At 48.7% G+C, this 13,632-nt stretch overlaps 2 protein-coding genes across 3 annotated transcripts in view; both read left to right on the top strand.

The window, feature by feature from the left end:
- The first annotated feature begins 328 nt into the window (after positions 1-328).
- Positions 329-4,245, top strand: Zic1 (Zic family member 1). Its single transcript, XM_008843686.3, has 3 exons — positions 329-1,378; positions 2,832-2,995; positions 3,590-4,245. The coding sequence occupies exons 1-3, from the start codon at positions 397-399 to the stop codon at positions 3,785-3,787; spliced, it is 1,344 nt and encodes a 447-aa protein (XP_008841908.1). The 5' UTR covers positions 329-396; the 3' UTR covers positions 3,788-4,245.
- An 8,802-nt stretch (positions 4,246-13,047) lies between these two features.
- Positions 13,048-13,632, top strand: part of LOC115072137 — a 39,492-nt gene continuing 38,907 nt past the window's right edge. For both annotated transcript variants that reach the window (XM_029568590.1, XM_029568589.1), the window contains exon 1: positions 13,048-13,408. In XM_029568590.1, the coding sequence (XP_029424450.1) occupies positions 13,285-13,408 (124 nt within the window). In that variant the 5' untranslated portion in view covers positions 13,048-13,284. The remainder of the gene's footprint in view (positions 13,409-13,632) is intronic.

Below are 13,632 nucleotides of genomic sequence, written 5' to 3'. Positions count from 1 at the left end.
TTCCTCTATGCCACAAATCCGGGAGGAAGTTTTATCCGGGGGCTGAGATGTTCCATGCCTTTCCCCGGGCAGCCTTGATCCGAGGCCCTTTCGGCAGAGACTGAGCAGCGAGAAAGTGCAGACGCGGCGGGCGCGCTGCAAGCGGCCGGCGCTCGGAGCCCAGCCTCTACCGCTCGCAGGGCATCCCGCGTCCCCGCGCTGGGCCGGGCGGGCGCCCGCTCGAGCCCGGCCGCTGCCTGCAGGCTAAGACTTCGCTAGGTGGGTCGGCTCCCCCTCCCTCCTCCTCCTCTTCCTCCTCTTCCTCCGCCTCCCGTTCCTCCTCCTCCCGATCTTCCCTCCTCGGCGGGCGAGGGTGGGGGGGGCGGGGGAGGCCGGGGCTCGCCCCGTGCAGCCACGATGCTCCTGGACGCCGGCCCCCAGTATCCCGCGATCGGTGTGACCACCTTTGGCGCGTCCCGCCACCACTCGGCGGGCGACGTGGCCGAGCGAGACGTGGGCCTGGGCATCAACCCGTTCGCCGACGGCATGGGCGCCTTCAAGCTCAACCCCAGCTCGCACGAACTGGCCTCGGCCGGCCAGACAGCCTTCACGTCGCAGGCGCCCGGCTACGCGGCCGCCGCGGCCCTGGGCCACCACCACCACCCGGGCCACGTCGGCTCCTACTCGAGCGCGGCTTTCAATTCTACGCGGGACTTTCTGTTCCGCAACCGGGGCTTCGGCGACGCGGCGGCGGCAGCCAGCGCGCAGCACAGTCTCTTCGCCGCCTCGGCCGGCGGCTTCGGGGGTCCGCACGGCCACACGGACGCCGCGGGCCATCTCCTTTTTCCTGGGCTTCACGAGCAAGCGGCGGGCCACGCGTCGCCCAACGTGGTCAACGGGCAGATGCGGCTGGGCTTCTCCGGGGACATGTACCCGAGGCCAGAACAGTACGGCCAGGTGACTAGCCCACGGTCGGAGCACTACGCCGCGCCACAGCTCCACGGCTATGGGCCCATGAACGTGAACATGGCTGCACATCACGGCGCCGGCGCCTTCTTCCGCTACATGCGCCAACCCATCAAGCAAGAGCTCATCTGTAAGTGGATCGAGCCGGAGCAGCTGGCTAACCCCAAAAAGTCGTGCAACAAAACTTTCAGCACCATGCACGAGCTGGTCACGCACGTCACCGTGGAGCACGTCGGCGGCCCAGAGCAGAGTAACCACATCTGCTTCTGGGAGGAGTGTCCGCGCGAGGGCAAGCCCTTCAAAGCCAAATACAAACTGGTCAACCACATTCGCGTGCACACGGGCGAGAAGCCTTTCCCCTGCCCTTTCCCTGGCTGCGGCAAGGTCTTCGCACGTTCAGAGAACCTAAAGATCCACAAAAGGACGCACACAGGTATGGAAACTACGGTTGGACACTCTACCCCTACACCGGCCTGAGATTCGAAAGTTAGTGGCTGGGAGACACAAACCGAGCCTCAGTGGAGTTCCTGCAGGCCTCAGGCTCCAGGAGGCAGGCAGCGAGTGTGCTCTGATTTTTAGTTCGTGTCTTGCAAGTGTGGGAAAACAGAGAGAGCAGACAAAAAGGATCTGAGGGTGCAGATTGCTAAAATGAGGAATAAATGGGGCTGGAAAACAGGAGGCCAAGCATGACTTGCCAGAGCCCTTGACAAGCTCGAATCTAGGAGCTGTGGAGCGCTTTGAACAGCCTCGGAGGCCCCAGTTGCCCCAGCTGCAAACAGATCTAAACTTATGCTGGTGCCAATATAATATCCCTTGGCAGGATTTTGTTGAACACTTTGCTACAGGAAAGATTGAGGAAGAGGTTGGGCTAAAGAATATAAAGAGAAAGAAAACAGAAAGAAACAGCCGGTGGGCACTCGCCGTAGAGAGGGGTGTAATTTGGAATTGAGGCATTTAGGTTTATGCATATTTGAAGAACTAAATTTTAGAGGTGAAAGTGGTAGGATGGGACTGAGGAGTGAGGGTAGTGGAAGTCGGAGTCCTTGTTGTCAGTTACATCGTGTTGGGAGCTGTTCTTGAAATGCGGGGTCCGGGAGTTGGTCTTTAAAAATACAAACAGATCGAAAGTTTTAAAACAAACAAAACAACAAAACAAGTTCTAGACAACCCAGGGCTACGGGTGTGGGGTGTGGGGTGTGGGGTGTGTGCGGGGGGGGGCAAGTTGAAAGTTCTGAGCTCTTTGTGCCCAAGAGGTCACCTATCCACACTCCTTATTTTGCTGCTTCGGCTAAAAGAGCACCAGGCTTGGAACTTTGGGTTTGATGGGCCAAGTCGGGAAAGAGCAGCTTTGAACCCCTTCCCACTTTCCAGATTACACTATAAAAAGTGAGTGTACGTAGGGGGTGAGGTAGGTGGGGGAGGCGACCCTGGGGCGCAGAGCGTCTGGGAGAAAGGGGAGAGAAGAGTAGGGCCCCAGGAGGATCAGCCGCAGCTCGTAAAGGAGAACCGGGAAGAGCGAGGCAGAAGACACTGGATGTCTTCTGTGCAGACCCGGGCGGAGAAGCCAGCATCCAGATCTGGTGCTTCTCTGGGATTGGGGGAGGGTGGAGAGAAAAACAACGAACTGTTACTGCTACTTCTACTGCCAAAGGTACTACTATTACTAAGTAATAGTAAAATACAGATTTAATTGTCTTGGGTGTTAAACGATAGTTATCCGTCATTCCTTAGCATATATATGAATTTATTAAAGTCCCGGATTTTAAGCTCGCAACGCGTATTCCGGCCAGTTGGCTTTTAGTCTATTACGTTTTACGTATTAAAATTTGGAAACAGCCACGAATTTATTTTAAATAAGACCCTCTTTTTCTCCCCCTTCGCACCAGGAGAGAAGCCCTTCAAGTGCGAGTTCGAGGGCTGCGACCGGCGCTTCGCCAACAGCAGCGACCGCAAGAAACACATGCACGTCCACACGAGTGACAAGCCCTACCTTTGCAAGATGTGCGATAAGTCCTACACGCACCCCAGCTCGCTGCGCAAACACATGAAGGTAATGGTTGCTGGGCCACCCGGCTGCAGTCCGCGGTCCTCCCAGGCCGGGCTCCAGCAGCCGCTGCAGCCTCGGGGCCGGGAGAGCGGCAGGAGGCGGGAGGCGGCGGTTCCAGTCTGCTGAGTGGAGCTGGGCGGGGCGGCGGAGCTCTGCAAACCGCGAGGTCTAAACTCACTGTCTTAGAAAGACGGTGAGAAGGAGGTGAGGCGGGGAGCGCAGCTAGGCCAGCGGCCGCGAGTGCCGCGGCGGGACGGCGGAGGAGAAGTGGGGTTCTGCGCGTGGGTCTCGGGACACCTGCTTCCCCCCGCTCCCCCCGCAGGCGGGCCAAGGTTAGGGGGCGAGTGGTCCTAGGCTGCGGCCTCTTACACAGCGTCTTCTTTCCCAGGCCTTCTTTTCTCTTGAGAATGCCTGGGACGTTGTCCCCTCCCGGAGCGTGGCCTGGCGGGGCGACGGAGGGTGAACCCGGCCCGAGTCTCATTGCAGAATGAGGGAGACCCAGGGCTCCGGAGGAAGCGGGCGCAGCCCTCCTAGCATTGGGTGGCCGCTGAGCCTGCTGCTCTGCACCTCCATAAAAACGCAACTTCATTCCTGCAGGTCCACGAATCCTCCTCTCAGGGCTCGCAGCCTTCGCCTGCCGCCAGCTCCGGCTACGAGTCGTCCACGCCACCCACCATCGTGTCTCCCTCCACAGACAACCCGACCACTAGCTCTATGTCGCCCTCCTCCTCTGCGGTCCACCACACAGCCGGCCACAGCGCGCTCTCCTCCAATTTTAACGAATGGTACGTTTAAAATCAGAAACAAAACATAGCGAACAAAACCCTATTTAAGAGACTGAACACACATGTATAACAGTATTATTGAAAGAACCCTGCGAATCAAAACAACCCCTCACACAGACCCGGCGATCGTATATCTTTTTTTTTCCAACCTGACGTAGACCCAGGACTAAGAGAGGAAGCAGCAAGTCTTTAATTTTTTTTTCTTTTCCTGTTCTTTCTTTTTCTGTTTTTGGAAAAGGCTTGGTAGCTCAAGGGCGGGAGGGGGTCGAAGAGGAGGCGGCAGCCTGACCAAAGGCCTCCAACCCAGAGGGGCCAATCCTTGGATGGATCAGGCTCTCTGGGGCTGCAAATTTTTGCTTTTTGCCCCCTATTCTTCTTGCTTCATTTTCTTGTAAATACAGAATTATTAGCTTAAATCTGTTCTGTTGGATTCTGTATATAGTTACACTCGGTTGGAGTGGGTGGGTGGGATCGTGGCGTGGTGGTCTTTGCATTGTTTTTTTTTGGGGAGGGGAGAAAGGGAGGGGTGGGCGGTCGAAAAGCCAACTGTTTGTACTGAGTGGCGAGAATGTTCTAGTAAATGTGTACCAAAATGTGAATTTCTTTGTACGATTACAGTCTCCGCGTCGACCTAACAGAATATTCTTGGTATTAATGTGCTTCTTTTTGTATAAAGTGCAAACATTTCGTCCCAAAGTCTGAGTACTTCAGTGCAGTAAAATGTTGTTTCATGTCCTGTCAAGAATCCGTACTCGTATAGTAGGAGCCTGGATCTGCGTGTCAAACTGTTCCATTTGTTCATGTAAAGTGATATTAAAAAAGATATAAACTATAGCTGTCCGTTGCTTTTGGCAAAATATACAACCACACAATGTATATAATTCCTAGTTTCCATATTTATCCGCATGTAAAGGGCCCGGTTTATCCATGTTACAGGTATTCAATATTTATGGCTAGAAAACCTCGTATGTACACTTTAGTTTCCAGAACTGTTTGGTAACCTTTCGTACCTTATTAAAGAATCTTAAATCTCAGTGATTGTAGTAGGAATTTCTTCTTCACCCCCCCTCTCTACAACCTGTGCCAATCTTAGTGGGTCTCCTGAAAAGCTCTCCAGACTCTCTGGCCTTCCCGTTCTGTCATTGCAGGCCGTATAAACGTGATAAATGACGCTACCCTGCTGGCTCTCCGAGAGGCTGTAATTAGTATTTATATCAAAATTTATGAAACAAATTTTCGGCCGCAGTATAATTTAAATGACCTTTGCAGACATAGAATAACAACCATAAAAATAACGGAAATAGATTGCACAGGCAGCATCAATATTAATGTAAGCGAATTGTGAGCCGCTTAGGGGCTCGCTCTGCAGCCTTGCAAATGAACTTGCAGCCATTCAAGGGTTCAGTAGCCCCCCTCCAAATTAAATTCCCTGGTCTGAAACTGGATTGCAGATTTACTATATTATATTTTAAATTGCTGTCGTCAATTAAACCGTTATGGTCATAACTAACTTTCAGGGTGTCGATGCACGCTTTTCCAGGCCTTCCATCTTTGTACAAAAGTAAATGTCCATAAAGCATTTCACTTATATTTTTCAAGCGTGATGCTAATTTAAATTAATTACTTCCTATGATATATTATTCTTCCTACAATTTTGCTACTGTTATTAGTTCTCTCAAAAATACATCTAGAAAAGGAAATTATTTTATGTAATGTGATTATCTTTCTATCTCTTTTATTTATTTCTCATTTACTTAAGAAATTCGTTCCATTGGCTGGCGTTGATACAGTAAATTTGTAAATGAGGAGACAATATAAAAAATCTAAATTACTTGTGCTTAATGACTGTGGCAGAACGCCTTTTCTCTAAATCAGATTGTCTTTCTTGCAGTTTAGTTTGATAGATTTGCAAGCTATGCTGCTTCTGCGAAGTTAGCTTCACTGGTAGGATGCTGGCTTCTTTGTCTCTGGTTGTGGCTTGCATGATCGCCCCATTAGGCAGACAGCAGCCAGAACTCACAAATCAGGCCCTTAGCTATGGCTGCAAGGGTGTGAGCATGTTGGAGCAGGTTGGGGTCACCTGCTTGCACTTCTTTTCTCTGTGTGTCCTGGAAGTTCCAGGCAAAACAACAAACAAACAAACCCAAGAGCCTTTAAGATCCTTATATCTGTTTCAGGGAAATATCACTTTTTGAGATTATACAACTGGCTAGTTACAAAATAAAAATATTGTGTACTCTTTAAAAATCATCTCTTGCTATTCGAATTTCTCACATTTAGTCAACACAGTCTTATTTAATAATAATGATGAAGTGTTTTGCTGTATTTCCCTTAACACATCAAAAAGTGGAAATAAGTGATGTTTAACTTTTTAAAAATCTTGTTCTGACTTTTAACAGTAATACCGGCCTTACATGAAAAGAGAACCACCTTGCAAAAGGCTGAATACCTAAGCAAGAATTACTGTTATCCCCCCCCCCAGAAATTTATGAGATTAAAGCCTGCCCCTGGTACAGTTTTGGAGGTTTAAGACTGGTTAACTGCGTAGTATTTAAAGTGACTCGCAATTGAACCCAACAGGTAAAAAGAGAAAGAGGCGTATGATAGCTCATCTTTTTAGGAAGAACAACAGCTGGGCTAGCAATTTGTCTCCTTTTTATTAAAGATAATTGATGTCAATATGTTAGAAATTGTGATTTCTGATCATTTAAGAAGAAAACTTAGGAAATTATCTTGGCTTCAGTCATTTTGAAATTAAGTTTATTTTACATTTGAAACTGTGTCTGATTATTTGTTATGTACCTAGTGCCTCTTTTGCTTCAGTATCATAGTATAAGAATTAAATATGACATAGGAGTTATGTAGAATATGTCAAAGATGCATTTTTAAAAGTAAATGCTTATTTTAAATATTCATGCAGATTTTTAAGGTCAAATAATTTTATTGCTACTTGAGAAGCCCTCTGTGTGCATATAGAAATAATCTCATTGCAAAGGAACTTTTATAATAGATGCCAACATTTATGCCAAACCCACTCTCCATTCCTTCCTCCAACACCCACCACAAAGAAAGTCATTAATGATGTAAGTCTCCAAAATAATGCTTTAAACTTAAATGTAGTCTATTATTTTGCTGGTACCTTTAATGTCTGCTTGTTGAGATGTGTTCTTCATACTTTTTCTTCATGGGTTATTAGGTTTTGAAATACATGCATGTGAACAGAGAAATATATTGTTAGACTCTATTTAGCAGGAGCTGAAGATGCTGCAAATGGCTGGTTTCTATGTGTAGTTGTGGATTTTGATTTAAGCAGAAGGCCGTAGTGGTTCATATTGCATACTGCATTGTATTCTGGGTACTATCAAATGATTAGGACAGCTAACAAGTGATTAAAATGTTATTTTGTGTCAACAGAAAGTGCCTGAGTACAAGCAATCATATTTGAGAAATGAAGAGAAATGAATTTGATATGTGTGTGTGCATTCATAGAACAAGCATATAAATATACAAGCACCATTTATATGGGGGCTAAGTAATTCTCAAACATTTCAAATCCTTTGTTTTCTTCTTCAAACGCTACCCCCAGCTGCTTTAAGCATTTGCAGCTGATGATTTTGATTTTTTAAAGTCAAGCATTCAAGTTAACCTTTAAGAAGCAAACCACCTTCTAAAGAAAGATGTAACCTTTCAATTGCCCAATCTGCTTATTTATTTATTTATTTATTTATTTATTTATTATTTATTTAGCTGACAATGAAAATAGCACTAACCTTCTTTCCTGATGGGCTTGGCATTTAGATATTTTTATTTGTTGATTGTGAAGTTTTCTCAGAACTTTTAAAGGCTTAGCAACAGAAGTGCAATATCAAACATTTTACCCAGCCCTCAAATGTCCCAAAACTTCCCTTTTGAGGCCAAGAAGTAATTACTGCCCTGGACCTTGTGAATCAGTGCTGGTAGAGTATCTGAGTAGTATCTGATCATACTACTGTCCCAAAAGTGACTGGAAGAAGACCTTGGGTCTGAAAGGGTGCATTCAGTGTTAAGATGTTCTGAAGGTTAACTGCATGTGGTCTGACATATTCAAAAGGAAAATGTTGGATTTATTTCCTCAGTCATTTGTGGGCTAGATAGGAAGACATCAGATTTTACACATTTCCATCTTCTGTTTCTTCTCATTGCTCCAACTTAAAATACTAATCGCTCCTTGTTAGGTACAGAGCTCCAGACTCCCCTTAGCATCAGTTGTAGCTCTCAGAATTATGTATCAATGAGGATAAAACATGCTGTTTTCATAAAGATGGTCACAGTTGATAACACTCTGGTTTTGGTATTCTTGAAAACAGAGTAACAGTGGAAGGACTGACCATTTCTGTCAGTCCAGCCACTAAAGCCCTGCATAACTCATAAGGCTTTTTCCTCTTCATTTTAAAACAGCATCAGTGGATACAATATATACTGATTCATACTGGTAAGATATAGAACATAAGATTTTTCCGGGTATAATCATATAACAGTCTTTTTCCCCCAAATAACAATGATGAATTTGAGGCAAGTAATTAAAATGTTAACTTAAAACATCACATTTAAGACTCAAAGTCTATGGGAAACATGACAGTACCATAATGTAAACATATGAACAATGTTTTCCTTCAATTAATGCAAGGCTGGTTGGCTTAGCGCTCACAGGCAGCAAGAGGAAACACACCACACAAACTAGAGCTGTTTGTATCTTGCAAGGTGGAGTTTTTCACCATCTTTTAGGTTGGCTACCACTTTAGATTCCAAATGATGTATTAGAGGTAAGTTTTTCAACACTAAGAAATGGGATTTAGCTATCTAGTGTGGAAATTATGTCTGCCAATGATGATGCCAGAGACCCATATCATTGAATTCTGATTGCTTCCAGGGGTCAAGCAGTACTTCTGTAGGCACTCAGGAGAATGCACAGCCTGTGAAAGTTACCCAGAGATGTGCCCATCGATAGGACACATGTTACCTCCTGAATGTGGGCATGAACACATTGTAATATGAATCTTTAACAGCATTGTGAGGCTTTAGACCTTAGGAAACATAAAACAAAAAGCCTCATTCGTCTTTTGTGTAACAATTTCATCAGCTACAGAAAATCTGGACATAAACTGAGAGAAAGTCAGATGGCGATTCTTTCATTTTTTTTCTGTCTATGCGGGAAACTTTCAGCCTCTAACAAAGAAAGCTAAAGTTATGGAAGCAGAGGAAGCCAAGAGAAAGGATGGCATAGGGAGTGCCGATGTGGACTTCGGTTGGGAGGATTATTTGAAAAGTATAGAAACAAGCCTGGGGACTGAACATAGGTGGACCAGAGTTCCCTTCTCGAGCCCCTGTACATAAGGTCGGGCCACACAAGGTCCCCGGGGCAACGTAAGTGGCCTTCGGCAGCCTGGATGGGTTTCCACGTCCCCGCGGCGGAGAGCCGGACCAGCAGCGCGCATGCGCGGCTCTCGGCCCAGGCCTCCACGTGCTGATGAATATGCATAGCACCCCTCCACCCCCACCCCCGCCCTTAGCGGGTAGAGGAGGGAACCGTGGAAGCTCCAGCGTGTGAAAGTCTCTGGCCCGGCTCCCAAAATAGTGCGGTGGGGAAGCTGCACGTGTTTGTTTTCAAACCGCGCTGGTTTAAGTGCGTTCACAATGCCAGCAGCGGCTCGTGCAACTTGCGGCCTCCTCTACCCGCTACCCAGAGTGGCACCAAAGGTGCAGGGTTCCCTTCTCAGAGCGCCTGAATGGTGGATTGATGAACTGAGTGGGCCACATATCCTGCGGCTGGCCTCCTGACTTGCACCTGGTCCACTCTGGATTCCCTCTAGTCCTATCCTGCTCTTCTCAGTCTTGGAGCTGGCACCCTCGCTGTTCTCACATCCCATCCCATGCTCCTCCTACAAAACTTTCCCTGGACTCACTTGGCCCCAGAGGGCCCAGAACTGACTGGGCATAGGGGTGGTGCAGGGAAAGGGCAAAAGGGAGTTTACCAGAGGCTGCCCTCTACTCTTTGGAGGGCTGAGCCCGTTTGGATGCTTGCCTATGTTTTGTGATCCTCCTCCCCGCCCCTTCCGCTTGCTCTCCGTCTCTCCTCCAATGACCCAGCATCCCATTTACTGCACTAGATGCTATTTGCTGGAGCAGCCATCCTAGGATCTTTTATGGATCCTTCCAATATATCAGTCATTTTGCTTGTCTGTGCGATGCAAATGTGAAGATTAGTGCACGCAACTGCCTTGACCTAGAGAACAGCAAGTGTGGACTTCAAACGTGGATCATTGCTTTTCTCTCCTCCTGACATTTTTTGGAGTTCTATGCACTGTATGGTATTTTTGAGACCTGCAGATTATTTTCAGAATAAGTGTATAGCCTGCCTGATGGAGTGAGTGTATTTATAAAATTGTAAACAAAAGGGAGTAGTGGAGAGTCTCCCCAGTCAACTCTATCTTTTCCTCGAAATACAGAATTAATGCCTTTTAGGTGTTTTAATGAAAACCCTGTCCAAGGATGGCAGAAATAGCAGAAATCAACACATTAAGTCCTCTTTTGGACTTCACTTTCAGCTGACTAAGTAGAGCCATTTGATGGAGCCCACAGCTCTTGATTTCCTTACTGTCAACAGTGAAAGCCTTGGTCCCTGCCCAGTTCACACGCCTCAGAGCCAACCTCCACCTACCAGTTCCAGGAGCCCTGCCATCCTTTTACCTGACTACAGATATGCCAGATCTGCTGCTTTCTACTTGACAAAGGGGAGGTTTTGGAAATGTTTTTGCCAAGGCAAGGCCTCTCTTCCCAGCCAGCCCGGTAGCTCAATACCATTCTTACTCAACCAGTTTCACTGCTCAGTAAGAAGAGGTTGGTCAGAGGAGGGTGTTCACTGAAAGTCCCTTGCTTACCTCCCTGTTCCTTCCCAACCGAGGGTTAGGCCCACGGGGAGGCCTAGTCGAAGCCACTCACCCTCTACTTTCCCCCCAAAGCGGTTGGGACACAAGGGTTCAGTTCTCCCGAGGTTCTCACAGGTCAGCCCTCTCGCGCCTGGTCAGCGGCACAGAATCCCGGAAACTCGAGTCATTCCACTTTCCTAAGCACATTCTATGTTTGACTACCCGGCCAGAAGCGGCCAAGCCTCGGGACTCCAGCTAGAAGCGAAGACTGGTGCCTGGCTTGTTATAAGTAGAAAGCTCAAAGCCAGCGTGTGTTCCTGCGTCTTTCCCCTAAGACCAAAGGCCCCAATCCCTTCTCTTTTGGCGAGGGCTGGAGGAAGGGAGGGGCGGGGAGGTATGGGATGGGGTCGGCACACTGTAGGGTCCGGCGCCGACAGCCGCGGCTCAGCTCGGCCGCTGCCTCCCAGTCCACAGAGCGGTGGTCCTGCTTTGGCCTGCCTGGGCCTGGGGAGTCCGGATCTGGGAAGCCGAGGCCTTCAAAACCAGGGCCTGGGGATCTGGGGCCTGCCGAGTCGGGGGCCTGGAGAGCTCAGTGGACAGTGCCAGAGCCCCAGAGACGCGGAGGCTCAGGTTCGAGAGCGGACTGGTGGCTCCTCAGCCTCCACCAGGCCACCTCGACTTCATTCTGCAGAGGCGACCGCGGGGCAACAGCGGGGATGTGGGAGCCAGGGAAGGGGTCCCCCGAACAGCCCAGCCACCATTTGTGCCTTAGCCCTTGCCCAAATTGCTTGTCTCCAGTACGAATGACTGTCCGCTCGGCCTCAATCAGCTGCCATCTCTGTCTGAAATCTAGACCCCAGATCGGTAAGTGCAGTTCTTCTCGCTACCCCGGCGCGCCGCCGCTGCATCTTTCCCTCCCTGCCCCGGGCTCTCTGCGGCCTGAGCGCGTGGCCGAGGCGCGCCACCAACTCCAGCTTTGTGGAGCAGCCAAGCCCTGGCAGCCTTTGCCACCGCCCGGGCGTGTGGCCGCGAGGGTCCGGAGCAGAAGGGAACCCTCCTCCACAGATAGGCGCGAGCAGCAAGAGCCCAGCCCTGCTCTCATGGGTCCTCCTTGGCCCTGTGGTCACTAAAATCATCCTTTAAAAGGCTAGCTTTATGTGGGTCCCTGAGCTGAGCAGGAGAGTTGCTTCTCTTCCCAAGCAGATCCTAATTACTAAGGTGCCAGGCCAGAGCCTTTCACGCTTTATTGGGATTCTGCGAAGTTTTCATTACTACTTAAAGATTTCTGTGCGTCATAGCTTTCAAGTGTGTACGCCTCTTTGGGGACATTTTACCAGTTGCTTTGTCCACTAACACTGCTCCCTTCCCACAAGAAAAAATAAACATAATTTAAAAAATCAGTTGCCTTAGGACACGTCATTTACATTTCACCAAGTGAAGATCGAAAGAAAAAAGAAAATCAGGCCCGGCATTTCTTGTTGGGGCCCCAGTGTGCTCTATTATTGAAATGTGAGAGATGGATTTTGGCGGGGGAGGGGAGGCTGGGTGCTGGAAAAGGGCTTTTGAACTCCTTTGCCCTGTTGCACGGCCTGACCTTTGGCTGACACGGCCACGGAGCAGGCCGTTCGTTAACGAGGATTTGATACATTAGACATTCCAGCTGGGCGTGTAAACCCACGCTCTGAATCCAGATTTCGCTTAAATTAGTGTTCTAGGAAATGATCTTTCTAAGTCCTGAGGCTTAACCAAGTGTCAGGCAGGCCCTGAAAAGGGCAGCGAAGGATACCGAGTAAAAGGCACATCCCCAGCTCTTTAAATAAGTAAATAACAAGAAGTAAAACAAAATGAAACAATTTTTGAATAATTCCTTAAATCCTTGAGGGCTCCACATTGGGCTAATGCTTATAAACAAGGCTGAGCACCTTTTAATGTATTCCATTCTGAGAAAACCGAACACGAGGCAACATTGTGAAGGCAGTGTGGCAGTATGGGGAGATATATAATATATATTATATATAGTATATATCCACATATGTGGACGTATATTTCACTCTCAGGATATATTAGAGTGTGACTATATCGGTCAGGCAGTGGATCAAACATGGAGGAGATGACCACAGGTTTTAAACCCTTTAAGAAGTTGGCGCATCTCCATTTAATTTAGTTGAATAACTTAGCCCTAGACTTTGGAGCCCAGATAAGGCAGATTGGCCACGAGGTCCAGTCGTTGCGCGGCGGAGGCTGCCTGGTCCCGGGCCTTGCAGCTGGAGACGTCGCAACGGCGGTGGGCCAGGAAAGCACTAAGGCTCACCCGCATTTATTGACCACGGAAAAAGGGGTCCTTTCGTTTCTCTAGGTTCTCATCAGAGCTCTGTTAGAGGACCAGGAACCAGGGTTCCTCCATTCCTGCTACAGCTCTCAGTTATTGGGGAGCTGAAATTCGCCCCAGCCGTCCGCAGTTTGCCCACTCCAGCATGGAGTGCGTCTTTCTGTGCCTGGCGACCTCCAAGGCGGGTTCCTGCAGCCCAGGCTTTGAGAGCGCAGCGCTGAGCACCTCACCGCCCTCTTTCTCGCCGGCCGGGTTTTGCTAGAGCATCGTCGGATGTGTTCCTGTGACCCGATTTTTTTACTGGAGAGAAGTAAGCTGAGCAAATTTCGGCCTCAAATCCAGAGTCTGCCTCTATTCCCTCCAGTCCTCTGGGTGTCGATTGAAAGACGGAAATTCAGTGAGTCAACTACTATTTAAAAAAAATCCAAAACTAAAGAGTAAGCACATCAGGGAGAACAGTCGTTCTTTCAAAAGTCTAAGTTAGTCGGGACAGGAAGGTCCTGCGTAGATGTGGGTTTGTCTTCCAGTCCTCTGGGCGCAGATACCGGTCTTGGAGCGGTGGCATTCCACATTTGAGTTCCCTGGCCTTAGGATGTGTGCTACTTGGCGGGGGTGGGGGGG

The sequence above is a fragment of the Nannospalax galili genome, unplaced genomic scaffold, assembly GCF_000622305.1.
Source record: "Nannospalax galili isolate Female #2095 unplaced genomic scaffold, S.galili_v1.0 scaffold80, whole genome shotgun sequence".
In the NCBI taxonomy this organism is placed as follows: Eukaryota; Metazoa; Chordata; class Mammalia; order Rodentia; family Spalacidae; genus Nannospalax; species Nannospalax galili.
This window is presented reverse-complemented; position numbering and strand designations above follow the sequence as displayed.